The sequence below is a fragment of the Poeciliopsis prolifica genome, unplaced genomic scaffold (genome assembly GCF_027474105.1).
Source record: "Poeciliopsis prolifica strain line A6 unplaced genomic scaffold, Auburn_PproV2 SCAFFOLD002, whole genome shotgun sequence".
Lineage (NCBI taxonomy): Eukaryota > Metazoa > Chordata > Actinopteri > Cyprinodontiformes > Poeciliidae > Poeciliopsis > Poeciliopsis prolifica.
In genome coordinates, this window is record NW_026562377.1 from 6753162 (window position 1) to 6773710 (window position 20549).

The 20549-nt window shown below is 36.4% G+C and overlaps 1 protein-coding gene across 2 annotated transcripts; it reads left to right on the forward strand.

Annotated features, from left to right (window-relative positions):
- Nucleotides 1–62: 62 nt before the first annotated feature.
- On the forward strand, nucleotides 63–20286 carry LOC129377123 (phosphatidylinositol 3-kinase regulatory subunit gamma-like). Of its 2 annotated transcripts, none has more exons than XM_055056870.1 (12): nucleotides 63–596; nucleotides 2937–3551; nucleotides 7338–7481; nucleotides 8749–8854; nucleotides 9106–9204; nucleotides 10065–10245; nucleotides 10352–10474; nucleotides 11127–11269; nucleotides 11349–11528; nucleotides 11702–11773; nucleotides 12474–12635; nucleotides 13068–20286. In XM_055056870.1, the coding sequence occupies exons 2-12, from the start codon at nucleotides 3341–3343 to the stop codon at nucleotides 13255–13257; spliced, it is 1611 nt and encodes a 536-aa protein (XP_054912845.1). In that variant the 5' UTR covers nucleotides 63–596; nucleotides 2937–3340; the 3' UTR covers nucleotides 13258–20286. The 2 variants fall into 2 exon arrangements, with proteins under 2 accessions (XP_054912845.1, XP_054912853.1); XM_055056878.1 differs by having other exon boundaries at nucleotides 11352–11528.
- Nucleotides 20287–20549: the final 263 nt, after the last annotated feature.

Genomic DNA, 20549 nt, shown 5'->3' on the forward strand with positions numbered 1-20549 from the left:
TATTTATTTATATAGGAGTTTTTTTCCTTTGCCGTCTCATTCTCCTGCTCGTGTCCCCCAACAGTGCATCCTCACTGTGGCTCAAACTGTGAAAAAGAGTTGCAGTGCTGCACCGATACAGCTTTTTCTCCTCCTTCACCTCCACTGGCTCTAAAATCCACACTTTGTGGTCTTTTTTTCCCTCCTTTTTTCTTTAGAATGCACTTTAAATATTATTGGAGTTTCTCCTGCACACTGCATTTAAAACTGTGGGCACTGACTTTGAATCAGGCTGAAATTCAAGAAGCTCCGTGAGGAAGAGATGGAAAACCTGGAGGAATGACAGCGTGGGAAAATGTGCTACTTCAAAAGGACAGATAACACCCAACAGGAGAGGATCTGAAGATGATGGAGAGCTGTGGAGGAGACGCGTCAACGGGATAGGAGGAGCGGGAGGCGGTGGGGGGCGGAGGGACACAGGATGGCGTGAGGACATAGGCTGGTGGTTGGTTTGATCGGAGCCACGTGTGCGTCCGGCAACGTCTCTTCGCCGTTTCATGGATGTCGACGAGACGCTGGTTCGCCACGCTGCCCCGGTCTCCTCCGTCTTGGCCCAGGTAGGTGCATCCTGTCCTGCGTGGCTGAGCTTCTCGATGGCGTTTCATCCCCCTTCTCTGTAGCCGGGCTGGTCGGATGACGCCCGCTCCAAAAGTTGCCATTTTAAAAGTTCTCTGCATATTCTGCATCCACGGCTCTTCGTCGTTCAGAGCTTAGTTACAGGGTAATGGAGGGTTGGGGGTGGGGGGGCAGCTTGAAGGCGTTGGGAAAATATGGCGTACATCAGATGTCCCGTTATCAGTTCTGGATGCGACACAATCAATAACAGTTAAAAGGAAAATATAAACTTTTACACAAAGACGACAACTAAAACAAGAAAAATACCTGAAATTATTACATTTTTAGTGATGGTATGTAATCGGACATCTGATGAGGTTTGAATCCTCTTCACTGGATTTCCTTATATAAATAAATAAATCAACTAAACACTTGCCAATACGTTGATTATTTCGTTTGATTAATTGTGCACATTAAAAGCAATGCTGAAAACAAATCACAGTAAAGAAAAGTAAGAGGATGTCAGTAAAAATACAATAACAGGTGAAGAAGGAGCCTCGCTGAACTATCCTATGTAGATGTTCGATTATTTTGGGCCAAATACTGTAAAAATTCAAATTAACAGTTTTTAAGGGATTTGTCTTAATGTTGGCATTGGTAAACCAATAATCGACTCGATGTAACCTCAATATGATCAACCAAGAGCGTCAACCCATGGCGACTTAACGTCTGCGTACCATCCCAACTATCTCCACACGACGCCATTTTCTCCTCTGCAGGTTTGGATGAGGGAGGAAGCTTCAGCTGGTGAATTTAGAAACTTTCACCTGCTTCTTTGGCTGAAACAAACCAAACCCCACAGTAATCAAAACACCAAAAAAAAAGGAAAAACCTATCAGTATGCAGGAACAGACGATTTATCTAGTAGTCAGATATGATGAGCTTTAGTTTTTGAAACAGAATAGTGTAAAAATTTTAGTAAAGATAAAAACATATTTAAATTTGATGCGTTTCACTTGCATTTCCATTACTTAAAATAATCTCCCCCCATTTTCTGCACACCTCATCCCTCAGGATAGAATATCATTAGTCATGTGAAGCAACTCTTTAAATATTTGCCTTAAACATGCCGGTATGGTAATTTTTCCTCCCTTCTAGGGCAAATAAAGGATATCCCCAAACAAATCCCTTCCATAAGAGGTTACACTGCGGAGAATGCGCTGACTAATCCATCGCTATGGGATAGGAGCAGGATTTAGCTGCTGACCCCCTAAACTCTTTTGTCACGTAAAGGGCTTCCTAACATAATGCTGTACCTACATTATGTGTATATCTACAGATAAAACCTTTAGCAGGACTTCACACGGAGCAAAGTTCGGAGAAATCCACTGAATCCCAAATGTGGAACAGTCCCTCTTTGCTTTTTTGATTTTATTTAAAATTTTTTCTTTTGATTTCTACATTTAAGAATTTTTCAGCGACAGTTTAGTTCAAAGAAACCTGTAATTTTAAGATAAAATTACATCAATACCCTTTATTATTTTCCCCCAGTTTGAGAAGAAACAGAGAAAAGACACCTCAAAGTGAAATCTTTTCTGTTTCACAGCTTTTTACATTTTCAGATAAAAAAAATATATATAAATTTTTATTTTAATGTCTTTTCTCATTTTGTTAAATACATTTATTTATTTTTATTAAAAAGTAACTAAAACCAATTTTTAAAACAATTTTCCTTTATATATATTTGTGTATATATATGTTTTATTAATAAAAGCTATGTATACCTCCTAAAAAAAATCCAAATGATAAATTATCAAATTTTAATGAATGCACAATATAAAGAACAGTTTATTTATTCTTAATATCTCAGTTGCTCTGCCTTTCTTCAAGAAATGCTACATTTTTAATTTTGTTGTGCATCATTTGCGCACATTGATTTATATTTTACTTTTAGATATAGATAAATAGCCTTTTGTTTTTGACAAAAATGCAAATTAATGTTTGGAGTACTTAAATTTTAATATGTTTAAAAATCCTGTTTTTACTTCAGCTCTTGTGCTTTCACATTCTTTTGTGAAAGCTACATTTCTTTTTCTTATTTTTATTAAATTGTAACTGGGAATTTAGTAACTCAGCAACAAAAATGTTTAGCAAATAAATTACTGAACCAAAAATAAAAACAATCTTGGGGAAATGTGCTGCGTCAGGGCTGAAATCTGTTATAGAATAAATAATAAAAATGTTGAGCATGACGTCAAATGATGCTGCATTTCCACTGAACGCTGCCGTCTGGCCTTTTCGTTCTTTTCCTCAGTCTTTTTTTTTTTGCCTTGCTCTCTTAGGCTTCTTGGGAAAAGTTTATTCATGAATCCTTGAAGAAATCAATCTGTTGTTCATCTGCATCCTCAAGCTTCGTTAATGGGACTCATTACTTCTGATATGAATTGCTTTAAATAAGCAGATCTGTGCTTGAGCAAAGAAGCTCTAGATAAAGACGAGCACAGACCAGATCTCCTGGCGATGCCATCAGCCTGCTGTACGATGTGTTTAAAACTGTGGCTGAGCAACGGGAGCTTGGACGACGTTGGCAACACTGAGCAGCCATGATCTCCGCAATTCCACCATCTGATCGGTCAGCCATGAGGGCAACTCTGAGCTGATAGTATGTTGTCAGCAGCACTGTGGCCCAACTTCCTGCTTCACCCTCAATAAAACCAACCTGGACAATTCAGTCGACGTTTTGAAAATGGCAGCGGAGAGTTTCCAGCTGGGGACAGACGACGAGCACCAGGCTGCGTCATCGCTAGCATCCCTCCATCTCAGGGACGGCATTGGGATCGGGAACACTGGCCACATGAAGGACAATCCAGAGCCCGATGCTGCCCTTCCTGCGATTACATCACCACCTCCTGACCAATCACAGCAGCGAGCAGAGATCGCTCCACCAGCAGATCAAGGTAAGATTAAAAGTACTGCTTCAAGAGTTTGGATGCATCAATAGGATCTCATTGTGATGTTCAGCTTGAAAAGAGATGAAAACAAAATGATGTTTTCTCTAAAGCAGGGGTGTAAAACTCCTTTTTTCTGGGTCATATTAAGATTGTGGTAGAATGAACTGAAATATTCCACTAACAAATTGTTACAATATTAATAAATATCTTTCTATATTTGCTAAGTTGTATCATTGATGTAAACAAGCTGAATCATTTCAATTTATATGATTAAATTTTTTCTCTTTTTTCTCTCTCTACCAAAAACCAGAAAATAAAAGTCTTCAGTCTGATGCTTTGGTCTCAACTAACCCTTTTTTTGAAGGACAGTCTTGTTTACGGTCTTCATAATTGTATTTGTTGTTTCCGTTTTGTTGATTTATTTTGAATATTTAAAATGTATTACTGAATGTGTTATTGTTAAATGTTCATTTCAATTTAAAGTTTATTAATCTTGGAGAATAATTTTTTTCTTATTGTGACATTACCATTATTTTACTTGAAATAAAACTATAATGACATTCCTAGTAATTAGGCAGTATACCGATAAAAAAAAATGCTTTGAGTTGATCGATAATCAAAATTCAAGGACACAAACTGTTATTTTTAGGGGTCCGTTTAAAGTCTAGGAGGACGCATAAAATGTTATGGCGGGCCAGAGTTGGCCCCCGGGCCTTGAGTTTGACACAATTTCTGGCTCTAATGTAAAAGGTGTCATTTTGTTTTTTTAGGCTCTCATAAGAGAAAAAAAAGGGGGTTAATAGCATGTCATTAATTCATTTATAAATAACCACAATTTGTAAACTAAATATTTTGCTTCAAACTGTTTCATTTATGTAGCTTGAAAAATATTTCAATTATTTCTCATTCATCTCATTTATATTAGAATATTTTTGTTTGAAGATAAATACTAACTTACAAACTAAGCATTTAGTTTTGAATTGTGACATTTTGATGAATGAACATGGTGGAAATACTCAAAAATTATCCCCCATTTTCTCTCTCTTATAACAGGGTAAATAACCCAGATTATTACTGTGTATTTATGGCAGTGTAACTTTGTTATGACCTTGAGCCAGTCGTAACGTGGCTAACAGATGTGGCCCAACTGAATCAGTTACAAGTGAGCAGCTTTCAACACGAGTCTTGGAGAAAATTAAATCTCTCTAAAAGAGTTAAGAAACCGCTTTATGCTGCTCAAAACCCTAAATTACTATAAAACCAAATGCCATTTCTTTCCATTTGGTTCTCGACTGAATAACCAGCAGATGGCAGGATTTAGTTGTTGCTGAGACCAGAGTAAAATTTGAACATAAACACAAAAGACATGTCATCAGGTTTGTAAGACGACATTAAAGTTCTAAGAGATGTTGGCCTTTTTAACTTCTGAATTTACTTAAAGCTTTGACAAAGCTGGAATAAGTGTGTGTGTGTGTGTGTATCAATGATCAATTAAAAAAAAAATCTTCCGAGTTCATCTTAAGCACAAGTTTTACCAAATCTCAGTCTATTCATGAAAGAGTTCAAACTAAAACAGTTGTCAGTGATGTAGTTCAGAAAGACGAGTTGAACAGATTAACGTATTCTGGTCCAAAATGTTCTGATTAATCCCAAAATTAAAGCCAGCATCTTCAGAAGCTGGTAATACAGTGAGAAACGCACACACAAAAAACTGATTACAGTTTTCAAATGCAGACGCGGACAAAGTCCTTCATTTTTGGAGACATGTTCACAAGTCTGAGACTCAAGTTAAGCTGTTTGGCCATCATGACCATTGTTAAATTTACAGGAAAAAGTGTTAACACCATCCCTTCTGTCAAGTATGGAAGCGGCAGGATCATGATGTGGGGCTTTTTTGCACCAGAAGGATTTGGTACACTTCATAAAATAGGTAGCAAGATAAGAAAAAAAAGATTATGTGTAATTATGGTGTACTTCACGCCATGGAAATTTCCATACATTTTTATGGTGATGTATGTTATGTCTTTAGCTTTAAAACCATAAATCTACATACATTTTTAAAGTTTAATCAGTAATACTTTTGTAACAAATTTGCCAGCTCATGATTTCTTGGTTAAATATGAAGTGTCATAACATTTTGAATAACGTCAACTTTGCGCGAAAAGCATCATGATTTACTGAATGACACTTTATGACAACAGTCATAAATATTCATGAACTCATTCATGTTCATTACATGCGTTATTACACGTTTATGACAGTGTCATGACACACTTATTCACAACCCGTCAAATAAAGTGTTACCAAGGGGATTTGTCACAAAAAATGTAGGCAGTCAGGATGAAATTTCAATAATCACACAGTATACCCAAGTATGTGAGTCTTAAAGCTGCAGTATGTAATTTATGTAAAAAATAAAAAAAAACAATTTTATAAATGTTACTGTAATAATGTCATTACAGTAAAACAGAAGGCAGATAAAATATCATGCTCCCCCACCTCATCTCTGAGCTACTATTGCCATCTGCAGATATACAACACTAGCAACCAAAACCAACAAATCAGCGCCAGGAGGAATGTCTTAATGCTGTCCATCAACCTCTTGTACATGCTGCTCAATGTGCTAATGATGGAGAAACAACTTATCATCCCAGGAAAATCGTTGATCCATCATCACTGGATAAACTAGTCTGAACATTCACGACAGGCTGTAAGGAAGAAGGACAGGTGAGATGGGATGATCAGCGCATACATGAGCTTGATCAACAGTGCCAAGACCCGCCTCCGGGTTGTTTCCAGCTAGCACTAGAAGAAGGCAGAGAAGCTAGATTTTTTCACAGATTATCTATCTTATATCATGCAGTAGCAACAGTAACAGTTTCAATAAATATGTAAAGGGTTTTTTCTGTTTTTTTAGAGAAATTACATGCTGGGAAATAATTGTATGTCTTTTTATTTGGCGTACATAAAACTTCTGGTTTCAACTATAAATCTCAATAAAATAAAGTAAAAGGGCAACGCTCAAGAGGAATGAATAGATGTAGATTTTTTTAGACATTGATGCTCTTCAGCTTTTAATATCAGACAAGTTTTGACAGAGCTGGACAGTTTGAGGCCATGAGCTTGTTAGTTTGCCCCTTTCTTATATTACAACAGCATGTGTATGATTCCTCCTGCGGACGGCTCTGCCTGCCGCAGCAATTTAAAACATCTCCAGGCATGCCATCGCAAGTGCAGAAGGGATAACTTACATCAACTGTTAACAGCAGCTCTCACTACACACATTTATCAGCACAGGCGTGGGTGTGTTTACATGCTGTTCAAAGAAAATGACCCACGCTACACATTACTTCAAGAAATGTCCAGCTGACAACTTCTCACGTTTCATCTGCATTCAGAATCACACACTGACATGCATATGTTCAACAAAACGAGGAAGGCAGCACGTCATCTTAAAATCTGCCACACTGACATGGCATCTCAATGCAGGCAGCTGTTGTTTGTTAGGCGAGGCAAGGGGAGGTTGAGCGCTAAGCAGAACTGGGTCTGGCCGAGTTCGCTCGGGCGCTGAGGAGTGCCAGTTTTGGTATTTTAGGCAGTCAGACAGTGTCACCTGTCAGCACACTAGTCTGGACAGAGTCTCCTGCAAGCTGCAAGACAGGATATCTCCTCCAGTCCTGCTGGGTGACCTGCAGTGTGTGCAGACTGCCAGAGAGTGTGGATGGTCACAAACCGAGTGTCCTGAGCTGACACCACGGTTAAACCTGGGTTGCTGTGTGGTTGATGTTTCAGAGTTCCTGGAAACAGAAAAGGACCAAAACGACAGCAAGGAGAAAGCTTGCATTCGGACACCGGTTCCTCAGCAGCTCTCCTCCCATTTTGCTCAAGATCATGTGAATCCTGACCTGAAACCAACGAACATGAGCAAAGAAGGAGGTACTCCAAATCTTTTAATTCATTTTATCTGAAAAAGATCCAGTTTTTCTGTGTTATGCATCATATTGTTGTGCTTCGACTTTGTTTGCTATATCTGTATCTGAAAAAGAAAAGTAGATTATAGATGAAGGATGTTTATTATGAACAATCGAACTACAATTTTAATGTAGCATTTAATTCAGAATGCAAACTCATTTGTCAAACTTAAATGTTTTAGATCAAGATGTCACCTATCCCAGTTATCATTTGTTCGAACTGCTGCCTTTCAGCAGGCAACGCCGGTCTATCACAACCAGAACTCATAGATAGATGTATATGAAGTTTCTTTCCATATGCTTTGAGAGTTTTAAATTATTATTGATTGGAGTTTTAAGCTATATTGATGTTCAATTAGTTTGTTGTCTTGAGGGATTTTTTTCCTTTCATCTTATATTTCTGTGTATTTCACAAAGTTATTGTTCAATGGCAATAAAAAGGCTTTTGACTTTCACTTTTGAAATAATTTAAAACATCATGACTTAATTTAATAAAATAGATGTCCAAATCAGCCAGACCCTGAAGCCTCCATTAACCATAAATGGGTTGTGCCATTATGTGTTTTTGATAACCAAATAGGCTGGGAATAATTGGAATAAATGGCACCCCAAAGGGAATACTCAAATTGCATTCAGCTCTGCAGGAATGAAACTGTAGCTGGTTCATGCTGATTGATGACCCGAACATTTGTGATTATTCTGATGGTGGCAAAATAACTTGACATTTGTGCCCTTTGTCCAATAAGAGAGATGTCATTTATTTTGAGAAGGATGTTCATTTCATTCTGATCGCTGGAAGACCAACAGCTTGTGTTGCTTAGTTAGAACCTGGTACCAGTTCATTCTTGGCACCCAGAAGATGCAGAACGAAGACACTTCAGCGTTTGTTTTTATGTTTGGAATAAACAGAAGTTCAACTTTGTGTTTCTTAGGGAAATTTAACAACTCTACGCATGTAAACACTCCTTTTCTGAAAAAACTTGGTGCTGGTAAACATGGCGTGATGGGATTAATCAATTTCAAGCCCATATAAACAATACATTTGGATTATTTATGCCAAATACTTTTTAATCCAATGAAGGAATTTTGCACATAGCAATTGGGTTTTCATAGTACTGTAGAGAAATTTTTGACTCTTTTTAGGATTGTTTCAATTCAGCCTCATTGGAGGGTTTTCCTATTCTTGTTTTCATTTTGTCGTTACATAAAAGTTTTCTGTGCTTTGTGGTCAGATATTCCAGCAGAGAACAACGTAAATAAAGCAATGGCAGCCTCTGACAGAAGCACTGATGATCAGCAGCTGTCTGATGCAGAATGGTACTGGGGCAACATTTCAAGGTATGAACCAGTTATATAATCTGGATTAGGGTTAATTTGGATCCAAAGCTCCAAATTAACACTTTAAGACGTCTGCAATCCTGAAATGATAAAAAAAAAAGTAGAAAATGAACAACGTTTGGGTTTCAAGACTAATCTCAATTGAAAGTATAAATTTGAAAGGCTAGTATTTCTACAATTTTGTTTTGGTATCTTTTTTTCAGTCTTTCTAAATCAGATAAATGATAAATGTTATCTTTTATTTTATCTAGAGAGGAGGTAAATGAGATGATGAGAAACACTCCTGATGGTACATTTCTGGTACGAAATGCTTCCAGCGGGACTAAAGGGGAATACACGCTGACTCTGCGGTAAGCTTCGTTTTAAATCTTAATCTAAAAATACAGTTTTTATCTAAAAAAATTAAAGCTTTCCATTGGTTCTTTCCTCTAATAAAAGAGACAAGTTTGACAATCGAGGTTGTGTCAACCATTTAGCCGCCATTTTTAAAAAGGAAACAGCATTCTTAAGCTGGAGATATTCAAGCTGTCAGACAAATTTCAACTCAACTTGTCAGGAATAATAGGACATTTCCTTTGGAACAGCAACAGCAGTTAGCTGGAATTTAAACTGTGCTTTTTGTCTAAGTCTTCCAATTATGTATAACATATTTATGAAATTAGATTAAAAAATATTTTTAATATCCTTAATATCCTCTTTGATGTTTCAGTCAATATCATTTTTAATGTTGGAGTGCATGTTTTTTTCCATGAATTGTTCCAGTCCTAGTAATTATAAGCTGATTATTCAGAGCAATCTGATCATGTTACTTGTGTTTTTAATGGTTTTTATAAAAAGTGGCATCTCCTTGAGCCTAAAAAAGCATTGCTGTGCAACATGGCTAATTCATGGCTGCAGTTTGGTTCTGGATTAAAACGCTTTATATTTATATAAATGTTATATTTCTTTCAAGAAAAAAGAAAAAAATTTTATTTTTGCTCAATTTGTAAAAAGGGAGCACTTACTGATGCTTTCTGGCATAGGGACAAATTATAAAAATTAAAAATACAGAAAGACAAACGTAACTTTTTATGGTAGGTAGTTTGATAAAAACTTTTTTTGACGGCTGTTGTATCTTCTGAAGAATTCTTAAAGAGAAAATAAACATTGGATAAAAAAAACAAACGACTAAACATGAAGAGATGTGACTGTCCATTTTTGACTTTTGCAGAAAAGATGGGTACAACCGACTAATAAAAATCTTCCATCAAGGGGGGAAGTGCGGCTTTTCTGAGCCACTGACTTTTCCCTCACTGGTTGACCTGATCCAGTTCTACCAGAAGAAACCACTAGCCCAGTACAACTCTAAGCTGGATATCAAGTTACTTTACCCGGTTTCCAGATACTATCAAGTAAGTGTTGACTATTCCTGGGAAGAGAAACAGGGAAAAATGAATATGAAAATTTGAAACAACCCATCACAACACTCCTGAGTGATTTTATATTCTTTTCTCTTAGCACCATGTGATGGAGATAGATATTGCAGCAATCGGAGAACAGCTGAGGATATTTCAGGATCAATACAAGGAGAAAAGTCAAGAGTATGACCATCTATTTAAGGAGCTGAACCAAACCTCACAGGTACCAACACAACATTTATAAATAGCCAGAGTTACTACATCGTCACTGATTATTTTAAGGTAAAAAATAAACTTTTGCTAAGCTGCTAAAAGCAGAGTTAATTTTTCCATTTGGTGTTTTAGCTAGCTTTGAAAACATTTAGCACGCCAAGCATAATGTCAAACATGAAACACACAGGTACAAAATAAAACAAGAGAACATGAAAATATAAATGCAATATCTAAAGACATTACAGGACGTGTAAAATATGCCAAAATTAAATTGGTGCTTGAGGGATGTAGTCTTTTCGGGGCAGATATTTGGATTGACGTTAGAACTTTGGCGTTCGCTTCTGCTAAATACTATGGCATGGTGGTATTCCTGAACAAGTACCACAGCATTTTTAACCAGAATATGTTCATGTGCGGAACCAAATTTGTAACTTTAAGATTTACACAAAAACTAGCTATAATTAAGCTGTGCCTGTTTATACTGCTATATTAACTGAAATACTAATGTCCATTTAAGTTCTAAGCTCTTACAACATAATAAAGTGTACCTTACTATTCCTGATACACAAACAGACTTTTGTGTACTGTCCTACCTCTATTCAAATATTGCATTTATAAAACAGCAGATTGGGGATCTAAGCTCTTATTTCCCTCATTTACAGGAGCTCCAGAGCAAGCGAACGGCCATTGAGGCTTTCAGTGAAATTATTCGGATCTTTGAGGAGGAGTGTGAAACCCAGGAGCGCTACAGCAAGGAATACATCGACATGTTCCTCACATTAGACAGCAGCACAAAAAATGACAAGTAGGTTATACTGAAGTCAATTCATTCCCATGTTTCTACAGCTAATAATAAATAGTCACCCTGGTTGCTTCTTTGGCAGCAGAATTCAAAACAACTCTGATGAACTGCAGTCCAGGGTGGAGGAGATCCACAACAGCAAGAAGATGTTGGAGGAAGAACTGAGGACAAAAGCACTGGCTCACTTGGAGGTCGACAGGAAAATTACTAGACTGAAGCCTGATCTTGTACAGCTCAGAAAAATCAGAGATCAATACCTTCTGTAAGTATTGGCACCACAGATACTGCTATCAAAGAGCCTGATTTTATGTATTATGTATGAAAGTCAGCACAGAAAATCTAACCGAGTAATTATTTAATCAAATTTTGACAATTTAGTTTAAAAAAATCAAATACAAAGTGAATCTTTCTGACCTGGCTTTGCTACTGTTTCAGATGGCTGACCCAGCAAGGCATGAGACAGAGTCAAATTAACAACTGGTTGGGTGTTAGAGCTGATGAAGAGGAGTAAGTATCCTTTTCTTGATCTTTTAACACAACTTTGAAGTTCTAAAAAAAAGTTTTTATTGCGTCATAGCTAACATAAGGATGTGTAACTCCAGTTTCTGACGGCTGATGTCTTGAATATTTTAGATTTTGCTCCAACACATCTGGCTCAAGTTACTGATTTACATCCTCAATATGTCATAAAAGCAAAACTGGACAACTTCAGTTGTTTTTTATTTAAACAACTGAAGTACTACTAAACTGATGGCATGACCTTTCACGTCTTATCCAGTTTTTGCTCCATGCTGTTTTTTATTATTATCTTCAAGCATTTATGAGGCAAAGTGGAGAAACCTTAAAGTTACTCAACAAGTTGTTGCTAGGTTGAGTGAGTTGATGCCACCAATCTTTCCTCTGCTTACATCTCCCAGAATGCTGTGCAGTTCTGCATTGGTGTTCAATGAAATTATTGATATTGATCACATCTATCGCAATATATACAATTGATTTAGTGCCTTGCCCTACATTAACGTATGCAAAGAGGCCTATGAATTAAGCATTCATTAGGTTCAGTTGTGTTGGATATCAGCCCTTGAAAACTTTTGCAGGGAAAAAGTTTTCAAGTTTTCAAAATGAATGTCATTTTTGAATGACCAAATACTGTAATAGACAATGAGGAGTCACAAAATAATTCAGCTGATTTAACCTGCCTTCATTCAAGCCCTTACACCCTTGAAGACGACACCCATGAGGAGGAGAGGAGTTGGTATGTTGGAGGTATGAGACGAAGAGAGGCGGAGGAGCTGCTGAAAGGAAGGCGGGATGGGACATTCTTGATCAGGGACAGCCAGACTCAGAGGGGATCCTTTGCTTGCTCTGTTGTGTGAGTATCTTCACATCTCCTTGTTTCAAATTTGTCATAAGTAAAAAAAAAAGATTTGCACTGGCTAACTTTTCCTGAAACGGTCTATATTACCATAGACCAGGGACTCTTAAAAGTGTGGGATGCACCCCCTGGTGTAGCCATTGTGTCATGACTGAAAGATCCTTGCTGATTTTTGTATTTTTCATTGCTTATATTTTCAGAATCGCTACCTGATCTTTACTCCTAGTGACATAAATAAATGTTTTAAGGTGACAGGGCATCATGGACTTTTCTTATCCTCCATTGCTGCACAAAAGAAGCTGATCAACATTGGCCTGCACTCTAATAACCACTATGCATCTTGATTTACTTTTATTTCTTTACTTCATGCATATTTTGTTTTAAAAGTCAGAAATTAAAACAAAAAGTGACCCATGTTCCCTCCTGCAGCGTGGACGGAGACGTCAAACACTGTGTGATCTACAGGACGTCTACAGGTTACGGCTTCGCCGAGCCCTACAACTTGTACTCGTCACTGAGGGAGCTTGTCCTCCACTACCGCCACACATCACTGATCCAACACAACCAGCAGCTGAATGTAACCCTGGCCTGGCCCGCTTTCAGTCAGCAGTCCAGCTGAGACGCACCAGCACGCTGTCCTGATTCCCAAAGTTTCACAGCATTAGCACAGAGGACTCACCCATATGGAGACACAGATGAAAACAAAGATCATGTTAGTGATTCACAGCCAGAATAACTAACTGGTATGTTTTCACATAAAATACTAGAATGAGCAGCATTCAGCTCATAATACAGATTTGAAGCAACTTCAGCTTTGATTATGTCAGACTGTCTGCAGCCCTAAAACTCACACGCTAGTACACTTTAAGATGTTCAGTTCAAGCGATCCAGAGCAGATCTAATAAAAATGACACCAGTTTATCATGTTGCTATAAAATCCAACCTTAGCTGTTCCAATTAATTTTTTCGATTGATCGTATTTGTTGTCTAAACCACTTTTTATTCACACATAAACTCATCCAACAATAATGCATACATTTGTAAAATTTAGAGGAACAAAACCGTATTAATAAAACCATTTTTGCTGAAACAGTTGAAGCAGATGGTTGTACAGTCATGGGGAAAAAAATGCAGCCTTGCTGCTAATCAAAGGCACATGATTAATTGCTTCTCACATCAGCAAGTGTAACGATCACAGAGATGGCAGAACAGGGATGGGTTGGAATAAACTGGGGTGTTTTAACACAATGCCAATGTTGAAAGACATCATGACCTTCGAGAAGCAATTTTTTAGGTTTCCATCAAACTTGGAAAAAGTTTGAACAATTAGAAAAGACTAGACAAGTATGGAGGATAAATTCTTGATGCATGAAAAGAATATTGCTTAATTAGGGCTTGCAAAGTTGCATGTGGATGAACTACAAGGACTTAAGGAACAATCAATGTTGTTTGGTCAGATGGGACCAAATTGGAGAAGTTTCAATTTGATGCACAGACATCCTAATCTCAACTGTGATGCATGGCGATAGACAGAGATGATTCTGGTTTTTTTTCCCTAGTTATAGACTCATTTATTTGACCCTAATATTTGTATGTTAGAGTAAACCACAAACCAAATTTCTACCATAGCAAATTTCACACCTGATAGTCCAGTGGACCCGATTTGATTGGGAACCAAATTTGCTTTCACCCTGAAGGTGTCAAGCAACCCAAAGCAGTTGAAAAACTCGTTCCCCCCTTCACCTGTGGTGGCACCAAGAACCACTGAAGGAAACAACACAAAAACCTTTGAAGAAGACACTGAGCGAAACGTCCTTCTTCACGAAAGGTAAACAGAAATGGAGTAGCATTTTAGCTGTTGTAGGATTTCTCTTTTGTCTTTGGTAAAAGATTGTGAGCTTTGTCTCCTGCAAGTGCTAGAAACGTGAATTTGTTTTTGGTTGTACCCAGAATGCCCTACGCTGTAGTAGGTTTCTTGATTTTGGAGCGGCAAGCGGTTTGCTTGGCATTCACACTTTCACTGAAACTGCATCAGAATTCACTTCAATGTAACAGAGACTTTGACATTTTGGTCCCCATCAGAGGTTGATTGAACAGTCACACCTCCCCAAACAAACTCAAGTTTGATTAAAGTGACTAACAAGCCTGGTGTGAAAGGTGTTGAAAAATTCAATCTAGACAATTACTTTACATTGTTGGCTGCTATTGAATTATGGCGTGTCTTCTGATTGTTCTTTCCTGTGACTGTAGGTCGGCTGCCTGTTTTTGCTCTTCATTGATAGATTTGATCTTCTGTCTGAGTAACATGAAGTGGAGTAGTTCACTTATAGAAATACTGATTTTTTTCCAAACAATTTCATCCCAAAGACTTACAGGGATGCTAAATGCTAATATTTCCAGAAAAAATTACTCTATCCTGAGGATCATATTAATTTCAAAACTATGGTACTCAAAGGTTAATCCCCACACGTTTAATCTCTCTGTAGAAAGACATGTCTTCCATGCAATCAAACACGTTTATTCAGGGACAAAGGAGTGTTAAAGGTGCTCCAAGGGAAACTAAGCTCAGGAAGGGACTCTGCAAACATGAAGGGTACTGCAGGGACTGGGGAGACACTCAAGCACTTTATCCAGAAAAAAAACAACAAAAAGGAATAGGTTCTCCAAGACGGCTCCTTTTTGCTGCTCTTGGCTAGCGAAACATCTTGCTTTATTCAACATAAATTACATTTTTCCATTTCATAATATGTCTCATTTGACAGTAGATTATGAGAGACAAAGGCCGAACAACAATCTATTGTTTAAATAAAACGAGTAATCACTCTGGTGTAGATTAATACTCTTAACTTTTTATTTTATTTTCCACGGATTTGAACAAAAGATTTTCTGTTAAGTTTGTTGATTATATTATGGATGACATTACAAAAGGCTAAAACAGCTGGTTTACAAATCTAAATAATAGTTGAAAGGTGCCTTTAAGAGTTTTACGCCAGCTACAATATTCACCTTACAACAGACAACGGTTGATGAAATCAGTAGGTTTTGTCTGGTTGGATATGATTTCATAAACATCCATGACGATCAATCAGAAGAAGGCTTTGGCTCCAATTTAGCAGTACAATTTTTAGGACAACCCATAGCACAGACCCATTAACATAAACGTCAGAGAAACTGCACAGAAAGGGTATCACTGACGTTTTAGGTTAAAACTAATTTAGCACATAAATAAAATGTGGAGATGATCCACATAGCACTACTAACATCTATGTAGTTTTAGGGAAACCTAAAACTACATAGTGACTTCCATATTCACTACTGAAATTGCAATGCAGGGTTTCCCCCAGTGTATTGTAAGCGTGGCGGCCCACCAGGATTTACATGTGTACCCACCAGACTTAGCATTGCTTATTTATTCAAGTCTTTTTAAAATGTTTGCATTTTTTAAGACTTTATAGTTGGTGTTCAGGTTTTTCACATTTCTTGTCAACCTTAAAATATTTTTAGCTCAAAAACACAGGGCTTAGCAAGTTTTCTGGGGGAAATCTTGCAATGTAAGTTTCTAATAGTCCACCAACTGAATTTCAGTTTAAATTTTGCTGTGTTTACATTTCTTAAAGTAACGTTTCCAATAAATATAAACACCTTTAAACCATGTTCACACAATAATCAAATCAGATCTTTTTGCCCATTTGCGACTTACATCTGACTTTCATTGCGGTCTGATCAGCCCAATTCCGATCTTTCACCACCGCCCCCAGATGGAAAAAATAAAAAATAAAATCTAGTTTGTGCCACTTCCCTATTTGGTACTAATTGGAATCCTTCTCCACTGTTTTCAATTGCAGTCTGAACGGTCATGTGACATTTCATCCAACTTTCATGTTACTGATACGTATGAGACATGTATCAGTTATGGTAAATAAAAACATAAACAATGACTGAAAATTATGAAAGAAGTTAAGTTGACAAACTCAGATCAGAAGAGATGACCCGCTAAACACTTTACTGAGCGGAGAAGAAACCATCCAGTCACAAACAGAGGGCACCTGTTTTAAGTCAATTATTCAGTGTCACATTATTGGTGCTCCTGTTAGAAATGCACTTTTATTGCAGTAGCATAATCTCAAGCTATTTCATGGTCTCAGTGTCACTGTGTGATTGTCTTTCTCCAGCCCTGTTTGTCACAATTCCAGTTTAGAGATCAGTAATTTGTGTGGCTGATCTCCAATACCTGCTTTTTGTGAAGATCAACACATATCTGCTTTACTTGAATTGCATGAATAATCATGGGCTTGTGTTTGAATTATAATCTTAGGAATAATGACATTGCGAAATATTCAAACTCAGAGAGGCTCTGAGGAAATTTAAAGGTTTGAAGCATAATATAAACAAACCAATCTAACGATGGTTTGTTTATATTTATTTCGAAGGAGTTTTATATGTACTAGTAAGTGTGGAAACGGTGACTTTATGAAGAACAAACATATTTTATAACAATATTATTCCTCCCACTCAAAAGAATAATTCTCACATTTTCAGTGTGAACTTATAGCATTTAAATAAAAGTTAAATTTTATGTAAGGATTTTTATTTTTGTATTATTAGAGGTCATCAGTCTTTTCCTTAGCTACATATGTAGAACTCTATTAAATTGTTTACATCCTAATATGTTAAATAGTGAAAGATGCATCCATTATGGCTCTGCATACATACAAAAGTTAATGATAATCCAGAAGTACTGTGATGTGATCCATAGAACGAAGCAAGTATTACCTCTAAAAGCTTTAAAATAGTTACTACCTCAGTTTGAGGTAAAACTCAAAAAAAAGATAAAACACTGTGTCTAAGTTAGGAGATTCTTAGTTCAACATTTCCAAGCTTGTTTTCTTTTATAATTATTGGCATTTCAATATAAATTGTTTACATTTTAAAGCTATCCAGGAATAGTCAATTCTGGGGGAAACTGGTCTTCCACCCAGGAACTTTGGACTGAGAGTGGTGATGATGTATTGTTTGAAAAAAAAATAAAAATAAAAACAATGACCAGTATTGCACATTAAAGATATTAATATTTAGGCGCACATAATATTTGTAAAAGGCTAATAAATAATTCTTATCTATTATGATGGGTCACTTTTAATGCATTTCTCTCTTAACGGTCCACCATGTGCTTGATTGTCAGTACGTCACTTGATGTTGTCAGTTCTGTTAGACTGTTACCTGCCGTGAAGTGAGTTGGACAGATTTTAGCTTTTCTGGTCATTAATAAAGAAAAGAAGAAAAAAAAAGAAATTATAAGTTGCATGATCTTGTTACAATGCATTTAATATGTTAGGCTGGGTACTGTTTTACTTCTACAATTTTACCACCAGCTAGGTAAGACATTTTCTTTGCTTTTTACCTCAAAATTATGTAAAATGTTTTCCTTTATTTGTGCGATTTGTGATTGCCATGATTTGTTGTAGTTTTTCCATTTTAAACAACACAATATAGAGTAGCTCGCTCACGTTTAACGTTAAGTGTGCCTGCTACCACATCAGTTCGTTAGTGTTGCACAGTATTAAAATGTGAAGTCTTGCAATGCACAGGTTTTGAGCAAACCACCACAACAGAGTGAGACGAAAACTTGTATGAAAGTAAAAAAAAAAAAGAAGATGTCTGCCCTTTCTAAGTCATGTTGTGTATTTTATACTTTAGGCAGATTAAACAAGCCGAGCGATAGATTATCTCTGCAGCTTTAAACATAAATGTTTAAGTTATTTATTTACAGAAAGGCTGAATATCTGTTGATTTTGTTGCACAAGTACAAAAACATTTAATGAATTAATATACGGGTTGTATGTGGACAGAAGCAGGCATGACCACCGCTCTGTGGGGTTTGAATAAAGCATAGCATTTGCACAGAAGTATCTTTAAGTAGTTACAGATACTTTAACTTTCCTCATGTACACCAACCCTGTTTCAGAGACAGGTAGACTCGTCATAGTTGTATATATCTATGGGAAAAAAGTTGCAAATGAGATTAATGTGTAGTAGCACCATAAAAAAGTAAGTAGCATCTATATCTAGATGACTACTGAAATATAATTGATATTTTCTGTAAAGTTGGAGAGTTTTGTGCACAAATTGGTATTTTTCTGTGTCATTGTTGCTTTCTGTATATGTAATGTTTTATCACTGTGCAAACAGAATATTTAAAAAAAAAAAAAGAATATTTTGAAAAGAGAAAAGATGCAGGGAGAAATTAAGCACCAATTTATATTTCATGGTACCAAACATCTTTTTAACCAATTGGATGTTACAGCTGTTGTGGCAGATGTGCAGCAACAAAAATAAAGCTGAACTTATTGGGATGTTTATTTATTTATTTATTTTCTAAACTTCTGCTATTCAGTTTGGCAATCATCTAAAGTCTACTTCTTGTAATTAGTAGTTTTTGTTTTTGTTCCTGAGTGACTGAATTCAATGGTGCAAGATGTTAAGGACTTGTGGCATGGAAGAATAAATCCATTAGCTGCAATAAAATTTAGAAAACAGTTGGTTTTCTCTGCAGTTAGGTCAATATTTTTGTTTAAAGGATGCCTTGAGAGGCTTGTTATTACAGAACAGAGAGACAGAATGCTGTAAGTGGAACAGTAAGTGTTTTTATTGTGGTTGTTTCCATGCAGCTAATGCAAATTTGAATATCTTAACACTTCCGATGAAGTTATTTTTGCAGTGTATGGAAAACAGAATGGCTTTAGCAGATAAAAAGATGTTGATATAAAGTAGAAGAATGGAATATGTTTGTAACTTAGAGACAACTAAAATTTTTCTGATTTCAATTTCTAACTTGTGAAAATAATATGTCAAATTACAATAACTTCAAATAGTTACTTTCAGTACTTAGTCATTGTAAACTTGAAATAAACAAATTTCAAGTGTTTATTTCTGTTCATTTGGATTCTTAAGGTTCACAGCAAATTTCAATTACACTACAAAAAAAATGTGAAACAATATAATCGAACACAAAAATGTTAGTCTTTTGAAAAGCATGTCCATGTCCTGCTGTTTTTAGACCTACCACATTTTTCCTTTCTCTCAAATTTACTGACTTGACATTTGGAGGGAAATTCTCAAAAGGTCAAGATTACTCACAGCACTCTATATGGCACAATAAATGGAAAATTGAGTGGAAGGAAAAAGTCGGAGGAGAAACAGGGATATCGGTGGCTGCGCAGAACTTCCTTTACAAAATCTTGGAAGAATTTGAATCAATTAAATTTTTTTGTTTCTTGGTTGCTAAGCAGAAATGTCACGTTAGTCAAAGGTCAGAGATCAAATCTTATCCAGAGTTACAGGCAAGTGTTGGATGGTAAGCGTTTGGGTGGGATTAAATATAGAAATTAATTTTGAGAATAAAATTAATCGGAAGACTCATCTTTCGTGTCTTAATAATTTTTTTGGCTTTGGATTCAAAATTTTCTTCCATGCCATGATGAGATGTTTTCTTGTATTTGTGTCCCCCGCCCCTTTTAATGGTGTTATTTTAATTTGATGAAAATGTCATTAGCTTAGCAAAATGTTCATTATCTAGGATCTCTGATCGGTGTTTATGGTTTAATCGCCTTTTTAGTTTCTGAATCATATTAAAATACTGTCAGGATGATGTTTCTGTGACTTTGTTATTTTCCTTTCCTTTGTGGACGACTAAAATTGTCTCTTGTTTGATTCTGAGAACAACAGAATTGATCAAAAAGTTTTGAAAGCAATCTTGTTACTGTAAATGTTTATTTTCTGTATTAATTATGCAATGTCACACATCTAATTTTTTTCTTTAGAAAAGGTCCTACCTGAAAAACTGGATTTTAACTATTCTGTTGGTGTAAAACCTGACTTTACCCGACTGAGAAAATTATGTTGAAGTATGCA